Source organism: Nicotiana tabacum, chromosome 24, assembly GCF_000715075.1.
Source record: "Nicotiana tabacum cultivar K326 chromosome 24, ASM71507v2, whole genome shotgun sequence".
Lineage (NCBI taxonomy): Eukaryota > Viridiplantae > Streptophyta > Magnoliopsida > Solanales > Solanaceae > Nicotiana > Nicotiana tabacum.
Genome location: NC_134103.1, coordinates 72,193,546 through 72,205,887, shown reverse-complemented (window position 1 = coordinate 72,205,887; position 12,342 = coordinate 72,193,546). Strand labels below are relative to the sequence as shown.

The 12,342-nt window shown below is 34.4% G+C and overlaps 1 protein-coding gene across 2 annotated transcripts; it reads left to right on the top strand.

Annotated features, from left to right (window-relative positions):
- Positions 1-6,865: 6,865 nt before the first annotated feature.
- LOC107817713 (nucleobase-ascorbate transporter 4-like) lies at positions 6,866-12,098 on the top strand. 2 transcript variants are annotated; one of them, XR_012706854.1, is made up of 14 exons: positions 6,866-7,311; positions 8,378-8,475; positions 8,615-8,791; positions 8,900-9,000; positions 9,096-9,171; positions 9,491-9,550; positions 9,757-9,941; positions 10,029-10,125; positions 10,289-10,385; positions 10,479-10,537; positions 10,821-10,912; positions 11,158-11,235; positions 11,353-11,513; positions 11,634-12,098. XR_012706854.1 is itself a non-coding variant. In XM_016643583.2 (14 exons), the coding sequence occupies exons 1-14, from the start codon at positions 7,215-7,217 to the stop codon at positions 11,850-11,852; spliced, it is 1,587 nt and encodes a 528-aa protein (XP_016499069.1). In that variant the 5' UTR covers positions 6,870-7,214; the 3' UTR covers positions 11,853-12,098. The 2 variants fall into 2 exon arrangements, 1 of the variants encoding a protein (XP_016499069.1); XM_016643583.2 differs by having other exon boundaries at positions 6,870-7,311; positions 10,289-10,375.
- The last annotated feature ends 244 nt before the right edge of the window (positions 12,099-12,342 follow it).

The following is a 12,342-nucleotide window of genomic DNA, read 5'->3' as shown; positions in this document are numbered from 1 at the left end:
TCCATGATGAAGTCTTTCAATTGGTCAATGGGAATAACCCTGTCAGATGAAATCTGAAGTTCTTTAGGAGTCGTTGTCTGCCTTGCAGATGAGTCTCCTTTATCTTGCATCATAGGGAGCTTTCCAGGGGCATGACTTGAATCTCCCTCCATCATGCTTTCAACTCTATCTGTCAGCTTGACAATTTGATTATCTTGATCTTGCATATGCTTCGTTCACCCCTCAATTGCCTTTGTTAAATTTGCGAGTTATTCTTCAACAGTTGAAGTGTTAGTCACCATCACTTGGATAACCGCCGTGGATGGTGGAGCAAAGCATGGATTTTCTCTTACACCATACTTTGAGTGGAACAACTCACATGTAGTGATTGGAGCAAATCCAGTGATCAATAAATCATCATCATCATCCTGTATGATGAGATTCTTAGATCTAGACGGGCTAAGTAGAGCCAGTGTCTTTTCAACAATTTCAGCAATGTTCGCTCCTTCTTCCAATTCAGTTGAAAAGGATCTTGCCCTCTTTGAAGATCGAAAATCAAAGATAGGAACTGATGCGGACGGCATTTGAAATTCTTGTCGTCCCAGCAAGTTTTCTTTGTTCCTCGTGACGGGTCCTACGCTTTCCATAGTAGCATCCAATAAGTTTTCAACATCAGAGGAAAGCTTGGAATCCGTAGCAGTAGTGAGTTTGAAGTTGATCTTCTTAGGAGCCATTTCTGTGTTCTTGAAATTTGGTAATTGAAGAGATGAGAGGTAGAGATGGTCCCACTGGGCGTGCCAGAAATTTATAACAACAAATTTTTGCGTCGAGAAAAATAAATAATCAAGACTAAAAAATTGCATAACAAATTTAGTATTTGATTTCAATAAATAATGAGTGTTACAATCTCTATGGTATTCCTCTGATTCTTCAAGAATGTAAAGTATCTTAATGAGCTTGACTTTGATTCGATTCAAGAGCTTATAAAGCTTGGTCTTGAATCTCTTTCTTGAACTTGAATTTGGATTTGATCACGAACAAGTAATTTGATCATGAATGCCTTGGTATTTGATTTGCCTTCGTTCTTGATATTGAACTTGAACTTGTAGCTTATGTGCTTAAACTTGTAGCTTGTAGAGAAATATGCGTTGTTTGATCCACGAGTTCTCTGTTTGCTTCTTGTTATCACTTCTGGTGTCTTCGAGCTTTATGAATACCTCTATTTATAGTTGTAGGGAGTTGTGTGGCTCTGCGATTTGATTGGTCCGTTTGAACTGACCAATACCATCTAGACACTTGGCATGATTTAATTGGCTCATTTATTTGGCGTGGATTGCCACGTCACTTGACATGTGGCATGAGCCTGAGCCTGATCTTTAAGATGGGCTAATAGCCATTTTGACCTTGGGCTACTGAAGTAGGCTTATCATTTAATTTATAGTCCAATTAAATGGACTTGCCCAATACATATATTGAATTTAAATAATTAGCCCAATTTACTAGCTACAATATTTGTTTGGACTAAGGTCTTGAATTTAATATGATCCAAATTATTTTATGGATTTAAATCCAATAAAGTTTAAATGCTTACACCGATAGAATGGTAGATTTCATATCTAAAGATACAACTACCACTAAAAACTCTTCCACCTAAAAAAATTCAGTACTACTAATACATAATCTCTAAACACTTCTTACAATCCTCGTTAGAAAGATTCTTCGTGCACTAAACCAATCCATATAATTTCTCTTTTTTTCCAAGAGACAATTATCGTACCATCTGCTTCTTAATTTGTCAAAAAGACACTACGTTTTTCCTAGCTCTTCACTTGCATTTGCTATGTAGCATGCATATATTTTAGCATGCATTATGTATGTGTTCTGAAGAATATATTTTAGGATCAATATTCATGTTATACATTGTAGCATGCATATTAGTTACCTGAAAAAATTATTTTGCGTTATTGATCAAAGTATGAGAATATTAGAATTTGGTATAAGATTGTCAAATTAAACCTACCTAATATTTAAGATTTTTATTTAAAACTTTAAATCAACCAAAAATTTGACTTTAAAGAATTTGGATACCATTTAACTACTCAAAATTGTTTCTTATAAGGATTTATATCCCATTACGTTTGACAACGAATTTGCAATGGAATTGGAAATCTTCTTCACAAGTTTAAATCCTTTTGGAGACCAACTAAACATAGTTATTTTGCCTAAGAGACTTTTGTTATCTCAATTAATGGCTCTATAAAGAAGAGCCATTAATTTTACCTTATTTTCCATACGGTAAGTTTGGGCTAGCCGGTATAAATTGTTTGGGGTTATGAATTGTCTGACTAATATTTATGGCTACTGGATGCTATTTGTTTTCTCCGACCGGCTAAAAGTGAATTTAGCTCAATATTAATGCGGCTATATACCATCTTCTAGAAATAACGTTGGATGTACTTTTTTAAAACAATTGTTTATATATGACCTATTAAGAAATTTTTAGGAAAAATAGCCACGGGTCAAAATTTTAAAGAATGCTCGCCAGAATTTTGAAGTATCAGAAATTCTAACGTTCACCAAATTTTTCTGCAAAAAGTTCTGGTAATCCATTTAGATTTATAGGAAAAAATTGACGATCACTATAATTGCTGAAGTTTTACCCGGCATATTTTAAAATTGTGGCGATCGGAGAAAATCATGCCCAAAGTTTTTTAAAATTCTGATACAAGGCTTCTTAAAATTTCTATTACTAGGGTCAAAAAATCAATAGTGGCACAAAAGTGTTTCATTTCTGTCAATCTTCCAACTAACGTATTAAGGATAGAATGAGAAGTTCAAAGTTAAACTTTTTCTATATACAGAAAGGTATTATTATTTTGGAGACAGACTAAAAAGAGAAATGAATCACATAAATTGTGACAGAGGTAGGATGCAACTTATATTTCTGTTGGATTTAATGTTAACCTAATGAGATGGGTTTTAGAACAAATTAATTTCAGAGAATTGTTGAAGGAGAAAACACACACATAAAAATAATTTTAATGGTAAGTTTCTTAGTAGCTACCTATTTATAAGGAATTGTAGTGCCTTTTACCCATCTAAACTCCATTTTCTAAACACGAATGCCTAAATAGAAGTCAACATTTCAAATTACACAAAATTAGTTTAAGCTTAGTTGTTTTGATAATTGATAGTCTCAAAAGGTGTTAACTTTTAACATTTAGTCGTTATACTCGTTAATCAATCAATCCAAATCAGCTTGTAAGTCTGAACTACTCCCAAAGATTTGAAAACCTATCCATTTAAAGAGACCTACTGAATTTTAAAGTTCTTGGTCCATTTTATTTTTTTCCTTTTTGTAACTTTGAATTTTTCCCATTTTCTATCTTCATAACAATGCTAAAATAGGCTATAGGTGAACTACCTCTTATTTTAATTTTATCCTTTTCTCCATTTATTACTTTTGTATGCTACTTGGTAGGTGCACCATCTCCTATATATCACCTGCATTCATTTGGGCGATAGTCTAACAACAACTATCTTCTTAATTCTGAAATTCTACAAGTATTTTGATCATTTTTCTAAAGAAGTTAAATTAACTTATGCAGTTCTATTACCAATAAAATTAAAATTATGCAGTTCTAAAAATAACAACGAAGGCAGTACAAAAATATCCTTCTATACATGAAATGAGAAATTTGTAGCAGCCCATATATGACGTTGATGATAGCTACATAAATACTATTTTGGAAGAATTAATTTAAAAGTCGCACACCCATTACTTAAACTAAAATAACCGGCATATATATATGTGTATGTATATATATATATAAAATTTATTCTTCCAAATTAAGGCAGTGTAAAGATCCCTTATTTTGTACCTCAATGTAACCACTTGCTTGCATTAGAGCCTCGCCTAATATCATATTTTTTCTACTTTCTCATAATTCAGAATTACATATGCCTTACTTCGTAGTGCATAACTTCTATCAAGTGAGTTACTATTAAATGCTTTAACTAATTTCCAACTTTAATTTAATTGTAAAATATAACATTAGAAAGCAAGAGATGACCTTGTTTTTTTATTGTATTTATTACGGCTGGATTAAGAAGTAAGAAATATTTACCTATTTGCATCCAATTTTTGAGATATTTGAAAAGGGCAATGGTATTTGGCAAGAAAGTACTTATTTGCACCCGGTTTTACATCAATAGTGAATACACAAGACATTTCACTTACATATACTATAATAATCATTTAAATCATGGTTAAGTGATATCTCGGCTCATTTTAATTTATGGCTCTTAAATTAATTATTTGGTTTGGAACATTGAGAAAATTTGTTTTTATTAGACACCTTCACTTTTACCTTCTTTCTTTCATTCTGTAACTTTTTGTTCTTCTAATTAACCCCAATTTCCAACTATAGAAGCTGCGCCAAATGCAATTAATTTGATTGAACCCCTTCTTTGCTGCTAATGTACATCACCAAGTAAGGAAGCAAATTATTAATTTGTTGCGTTCTACAAACGTACACTTAAAATTTATGTGCATATTGGTAAATTCTCTTCTAAATTGTTCAAGAACTCCTTTGAGAGCTATCTTTAGTCTTCTTTGAGCATGGCCTTCTCCAATAAATATTCTTATACTTCTCAATTTATATGATACTCTTTTCTTTTTAGCACGTTTCAAAAAGAATAATATTGTTTTATATTTAATAAATTTAGCATTAAATTTTTTATTTTATCTTTAACAGAATAATTTAAGGCACATATAATTTTCTATAGCTTGTTTTTAGATAAGAAGTTTTAAATATTTTTTCTCTTAAATTAAGTGCCCAGTCAAAGACTCTCACATAAATTGGGTGAAATTTTTGGTGAAACGTGTTTTTAACATACTTTAAGTAGGCGTTTGGACATAAAAATATGATTTTAAAAAAATAAGGTATTTGAAATTTAAAATTGTATTTGGACATACATTTCACTTAAGAAAATATTGCAGTATTACGAGGGAAAAAAAGAAATTTTACATGAAAAAGTGATAAAATCCACTTTTCAAACTTGAAAATACATCTTCAAAAAGAAATTCAAAAATTCAGTCCAACATATAATCAAACAAGTTTTGAAAAAGTAAAAAATATTGTACAAACTTGTTTCGGAAATAGGTAATTTAATGGGCGTTTGGATATAAGAATTGTAAAATTTCAGAAAAAAGTGAAATTGTTTTTCAAGTGAAAATAGTATTTGAAAATTAGAGTTGTGTTTGGATATGAATGTAATTTTGGGTTGTTTTTGAAATTTTATAAGTGATCTGAAGTGAAAATTTTAAAAAATAGCTTTTTGGAGTTTTTCAAATTTTCGATTAATTTCGAAATTCATCTTTAAGTGAAAATTAAAAAATTCAAAGCAATCTTTTTAATGGCCAAACGGCCCTTAATTTCTAATTATAGAATTTGAATCCACTTCCCTATAAACAAGGCAACCTAGAAATGGGAATGGTTTCTAAAGAAAGAAAAATTAAAGAGACTGAGATGACCATTTCTTGTAGTACAGTTTGCTTGTTAGAGTACTCAACCCCCAAATTGTATACGGTAGGTCACTTTTCTAAGAGTAAGGATCTATGGCAGTCCATATCAATTTCCAAAAGTTCGTTGGCTAGCTTTTATCACCACGTCAGTACCTAACCGTATTCTATTTTTTTAATAACTCAACTTGTCCACTTTCTTCTTCCTTATTTGTTACTCCCATATACAGGTAAAATTGGGGCTAATGAGTACCCCGATTTTCCGGTGGGGTCAAACGAAGCAAGGACATAACAACAAGAAATCGGAATCGAAGCTAGGAACCTCTCGTACTAAGGCCCGAACAAAGCGCCTATCACCGGAGCCATTGAGACCCCGCCCCGGATCCGGTTTGAGCACCAAGACCTAGGAAAGCATTACCAAACGTCTGCACACGACTAACAAAGGGCCGTGATATTCGTGCCCAACCGGATATCACGACGTAGATCTCGGCCCATATCGACAGCATATCAGTGATTAACGAAAAAAAAGATTTTTATCTTTCTTAGAATTGTACTAGGGATGAAACTCTCATACTATATAAAGAGAGTAATTTTTATTCAAGAGGGACACTGTAACACGTATATCAAGGCAATATAGATTTGTTTTCTCTGCTCTAAGTTATTCAAAGTTCTTATTTTCGCTCATAGTTTTTCATAAATATTTGGCTCCGAATTGAGGGCAGAAAATCACTAAGCTCAAATCCGAGCTCGGACTTAACATCACGACTGGTTTGATTATTTATTTTATCTTTAATTCGCTTATCTAACGTTATTGATCGCTTGTATTAAACTAATCCGCATGTTCTTAAAACCGCGTATAAATTTAATTGTTATCCATTTTTAAGGATAAAAAACTCCACAGTACGAATTCAGGAATTTAAATTGCTACTCCCTCGTCCCCGTCCCATTTTATGTGACGTATGATCTAAAATAAGTTATAAATATTGTGTAGTTATAAATAATCTCATTTAGGGTAAAATGAGAATACTACTAGAAAATCGCTATTTTCCGACTACCAAAATAGTCGTAAAGTAGTCGGAAAATCCAAATTTCCGACTACTTTCCAACTATCTTGGTGTAGTTGGAGAAAAGTACGTTAGAAAACAAATTCCGACTACTGTAGTCGGAAACTTTAATGAACGAAACGACCAGAAAGCAATCAAAATTTCTGACTGTTGTAGTTGAAAAGTTGAATAAATAATTATTTCCAAATATATAAAAGTATTATTCTTTTTGAAACAGATATAAAAGGAAAATGCAGTCACAAATGGGACAGAAAGAGTACTGTGTTCATGGGCTTTAGGCTCGACAACATTCACTCTTCTATCTTCGGCTAGTCTAACAACATTTCGTCAGTTTGAACATTGGAACAGTTTAATATAAATACCATTGGAACAGTTTAGTATAAATATATATACATACTTAAAAAAATCTCCATTTGCTCCATCTCTCTCTATATAAAAATACAAATTGAGCTAAAGACAATGAGTATGCGTGAAGTCGCTAACAAAAGCATAGTTCAGCCCCTACTGTATACGTACTCCATGATAATTTATTCTTGCATTTCAGGTATTTTAACAATATATGTAGAAAGAAGAAGTGGGGAGTTTGTACTTTCTCTTTGTTGTTTAACTCAGGTTACATAGAGAGAGAGAGAGAGACAGACAGAGTGATGACACCACCGCCAAAAGCAGATGAATTGGTGCCACATCCAGTGAAAGACCAATTACCAGGAGTCGATTACTGTGTTAACAGTAATCCTTCTTGGGGTATGTAATTTGCATTACACATTACATTCTTGATCACATTTATATATAGTTACTGATCTCAACTAGTTTAAGATTGAAGAATAGTTGATTGATTGATTGATTACATACTAGATAACCTTTTAGCTTACTGATCACATTTTTGTTGATTAGTTTTTCTTATTCTGTCTTTTAAATAGCCGACTTCATAATTTGCATGTGTGGCTTGTTTGTGGTAAGTGATCAGTCTGCAGCTTTCCCTCAATTGGGCTAGTAAAGCTTCCCAGCTAGAGTCCTGAATTCAATTAGTTTTGCTTCCTTTCAATCATTTTAGTGATCTTGTGAAAATGTGACTTTGTTTGATCGCCTTGAAAACATACGGAAAACTAGGTGGAGGTGGAGGGGCAGGAGAAACTTTTCGGTCCTTCAGGTGTCTAGGCGTTCCATGAGTTCGTGTTCCCCAATCAAATTTCTGTAAAGTGGTGGCAGGCTTTAAAAGTCATAATACTATTTAGTATTGAAATGTAATCGATCCGAATTGAGCTGAATGGATATAGAGGATGACTCCAAGTGATTTAGGATTAAGGTGTTTTGTTGATCGACTAATTGATTGTTTGACAAAGTCCATGGCTATCTCGTCTCACTTCCACTGTGGTATCTGAACTGGTTGTAAGGGTCCTGCTGGTCTCTGGTGCACAACCTTAACCAGATGGCACAGTAAGCATTTAGCCACATACTCTGCGACATCCCTCTTCATACTTTTCCACCAATAGGGTGCGCGGATCATCTTGTACATCCTAGTGCTCCCTAGGTGCAGGAAAAAAGGTGAGCTATGCGTGTCCTTCAAGATATCATAGCGCATGTCACTATCCTGAGGAACCATACTCGCCCCGGATGTCTGAGAATCCATGATTCCTGATTTGATCATCAAAGGGATCAGAGACTCAGAGTTGGATCTCCTGCATACTCATGTTACCTCGTTAAGCATGGTTTCTTTCTTTGTTTAATTAAATGTCCAAACATATCTCGCAAACCTAAGTGGACAAACAATACAAAGTTATTTGATTCCCTACTTGTCTAAATAATGCAGCCGAGGCCATTATTCTGGGTTTTCAGCACTACTTAGTTATGCTCGGGACTACTGTAATCATCCCAACCGTCATTGTTCCTCAAATGGGTGGTGGCAATGTGAGTTATCTACTAAATTTTGAATAATCCCTTCCTATTCTGTTTGACTTTTGAAAGCAATTTTGGATTTACAGTTCGAGCACAATGAGTAGTAGTATTATACTAACAGTATATATGGTTTCAAACTTATGTCTTCCAGGAGGAGAAAGCTCATGTAATTCAAACTTTGCTTTTCGTCTCTGGGCTGAACACTCTTTTGCAGTCTTGGTTTGGAACCCGGCTTCCTGTGGTAATAGGTGGATCATTCACATTCATAGTTCCAACCGTTTTTGTTGCATTATCCAGTCGATATAATACATATCTTGACCCTCATGAGGTAGGCAAGCATATTCCTTATTGCATCCAATTTCTGTTTTTATGCTTGAGTTTGATTCCAACAGAACAACAGTGGTTCTAACACTTCTGTTTGAATCATTTTCTTCAGAGGTTTAAACAATCGATGAGAGGAATGCAAGGAGCTCTGATGATTGCATCTATACTTCCCATACTAATTGGCTTTCTAGGAATCTGGAGAATTGTTGTAAGGTGGTCATTTTACATCCTTTCGTCGCCATACTTTTTAAGCATTTGTTATTGTAAATAGAATGTTTGATTCCATTTGTTCGACTGTATATATGTAGGTTCCTATCCCCACTGTCTGCAGCTCCACTGGTGTTGCTTGTTGGCCTTGGCCTATATGTGCAAGGTTTTCCGCTTGTAAGAGCTCTGATTAATTGGTCACTTCTATCTTTTAGATACGAAAATATCTTCATAATTAACATCTTTTTCACTTCTGTTGTTCCTTTCGCCTTGTTTTCTTTTATTTTGTTCTCGTTATTGCTTGTCGTTACTGCACTTTTCTCATTTTTTCTCGTGCTGAGGGTCTACTGGAAACAACCTCTCTACATTCACTGTAGGGGTAAGGTCTCCGTACTATATATCCTCCTCAGACCCCACTTGTGGGACTATATTGGGTTTGTTGTTGTTGTTGTTGTTGGTGGTGTTGTTTTTCACTTCTGTTGATTGATATTGGCAGCTGGCAGAATGTGTTGAAATTGGCCTTCCACAGTTGATCATTTTGATTTTGTTGTCACAAGTAAGCCTTTTCTTCACTAATTTGTCCGGTTCAGTTCTTAAGATCATGCATTCACTGCACTTATTACTGTCTAAAATAATGCATGATATAAATGTTTTTACTCTTTGAATGGTAAATAAGATGATGGCAACATCTTGTTCTATTGCATCATATTGTCTTTTTTTTTTTTTTGATTTTCCCAAACTAAACAATAAATATGTTTGCAGTACATTCCTCATATGTGGAAATTAAAGTTTCCCATATTTGAGCGATTTGCTGTCCTATTATCAGTTGGAATAGTGTGGGCATATGCAGCTCTTCTCACAGTGACAGGTGCATACAACAATAGATCCCCACAAACTCAGTTCAGTTGTCGTGTTGATCGCTCTGGCCTCATTAGTGGAGCTTCATGGTATGATGTATAACGTCGGTTTTTGGGGATTAGCTTCTACTAAATTGTTTTATTTTCTGCTCTCACACTGACTTTTGGGAAATGCAGGATAAGGTTTCCTTACCCATGGCAATGGGGCGCTCCTAAAGTTGATGCCGGAGAAACCTTTGTTATGATGGCTGCAGCTTTGGTTTCTCTTGTCGAGGTCTATATATATATAGTCCTAACTTGGTTCATGTTTCTCTCTTGCTAGTAGAAACATAGATCAAGCATAGTTTTATCTATTTATAAGATACCTGAAGCTAACTGAAATTTTTTTACTAAGTTGTCCTTTTTTTTTTTTTGGTTATTTTTGTTATTTTTGGCAGTCTACTGGAGCATTTATTGCAGCTGCAAGATATGGTAGTGTAACACATACACCGAATTCAGTACTTAGCCGTGGAGCTGGTTGGCTGGTTGGTAGATGTACCGGGATTATTACTCCATATTTTAGCTTTTTTTCCATTGTAAAATTTGTCTGCAGAAGTCAAGTTTGTTTTTCTGTGGCATACAATGCAGGGATTAGCCATTTTGCTAAATGGTCTATGGGGAACTGCAAGTGGTTCTACTGTATCAGTGTAATACACCAACTCTGCTGCATTCCATTTTTTCTTAGGAAATGCTAGAAGCTGAACATTTCCTTTTGTTCTGAATCCCATACTATTATCCTAATCAAGCGCAAAAGCTATGTCAGGAAAGAATATTGCAAGTTTGTCAAATTTATTATCCATATCATGTTGTAGTCTCTATACACCATTATGCTAACCGTCTCAAGAAAGGAAAAAAAAAGAAGCATATATAGACATTATCGCTGGGAATTTTATGCCCCTATTTAATGCTTTAATCTTGTGATCTATGTAGAGAAAATGTAGGTCTTTTGGCATTGACGCGAGTTGGAAGCAGAAGAGTGATTCAAATATCTGCAATATTTATGCTTTTCTTTTCTGTGTTAGGTAAGATATTCAAGTATATTGTCCAAGTTGATAGTGTTTGTAAGATATAAAGTGATACATTATTTAAGTCAAGGTATCCAAAATGATTTGTACAGATTTGGGAAACTCAATTCTCTGTTTTATTTGATTTAGATAATGGTTATAAGCCATTTCTAGTGCCATGTCTCCTTTCTTTCTGATGTAAGATGATGCTTTCTCTTCTCAACTCATTGTAACTAATGTTGCATCCACTTGTCCATGAACAGGAAAATTTGGAGCTGTTGTTGCTTCCATACCACTTCCAATCATTGGAGCTTTGTACTGTGTCTTGTTTGCCCTCATGTGTATGTGCTTTCTCTCTCACTGCAAACATGCAATTTTGCAAGAAGAACGAGCGCTGATTTTACCTATATACTAAGAGTATATATTTTGTTATTCTGACATTTGATTGATTATTGCAGCTTCTGCTGGTCTTGGTTTACTTCAATTTTGCAACCTCAACAGCTTCAGAACTAAATTTATATTAGGTTTCTCAATCTACTTGGGACTTTCTGTTCCACAATATTTCAATGGTTATGTGATCACAACTGGTGATGGTCCAGTTCACTCTGGCTCTGCCTGGGTAAGTACATATGTCAAATTCAAGACTCCCCTTTATCGACATTTCTCATTCAATACAACAATGTTTAGATGTTACTGAATTGAATGACGACTGTTTTTGGACTTAAAAAACCACTTGCAGTTTAACAAAATAATGCAAGTGATCTTCACGTCCCCTGCCACAGTGGCGGGGATTGTGGCATTGTTCTTGGACATAACTCTTGCTCGCAAACATGCCACGATGAAGAGAGACAATGGCAGCCATTGGTGGGCAAAGTTCAACTACTTTGACAGAGATCCTAGGAGTGAAGAGTTCTATTCTCTCCCTTATGGCCTTTCCAAGTATTTTCCCTCAGTATAGTACCATTATTGTTTACAACAAATTTAAATATGTGCAACAACTCCAAGTGGAAGTAAAAGGCTAAGCATTTTGTAAAGACAGTTGGGAAAAGGAAGAAAAAGAAAGAAAATGATACATGTATGTTTGTTAGGATCAACTTTCTGGTTAAGTACTGGACTTGAAATGTTATTATTTTACATTGATGTAAAGTTTGTACTGCTGTTATTTGATAGCCAATAATTGCTCAAAATAAAGATCGTTATGGTATATTTAGGTATGATTATACAGAATTTGCACGTTCAACCCACCGTTCGAGTGGCGAATTTCGTGCTTTCAATAGTTTTAAGAGAGATCTTCACAAATAGGATCAGTTAGTGCTACTATTTATATTTTGACCCGTTAAGAAAAGTTCTGAAAAATAGCCTTGCTGCCATTATTTTAAAGCATGCTCCAGGATTTTGAAGCTCACTGCCAGAATTTTAAAACACGCTATCAGAACTGAAATTCTGAC

Coding starts and splice junctions, on each gene's coding strand:
- LOC107817713 (XM_016643583.2), top strand. CDS start 7,215: ATGACACCACCGCCAAAAGCAGATGAATTGGTGCCACATCCAGTGAAA. Junction 9,551..9,756: donor TTTTGATTTTGTTGTCACAA/GTAAGCCTTTTC, acceptor ATATGTTTGCAG/TACATTCCTCATATGTGGAA. Junction 9,942..10,028: donor CTCATTAGTGGAGCTTCATG/GTATGATGTATA, acceptor TGGGAAATGCAG/GATAAGGTTTCCTTACCCAT.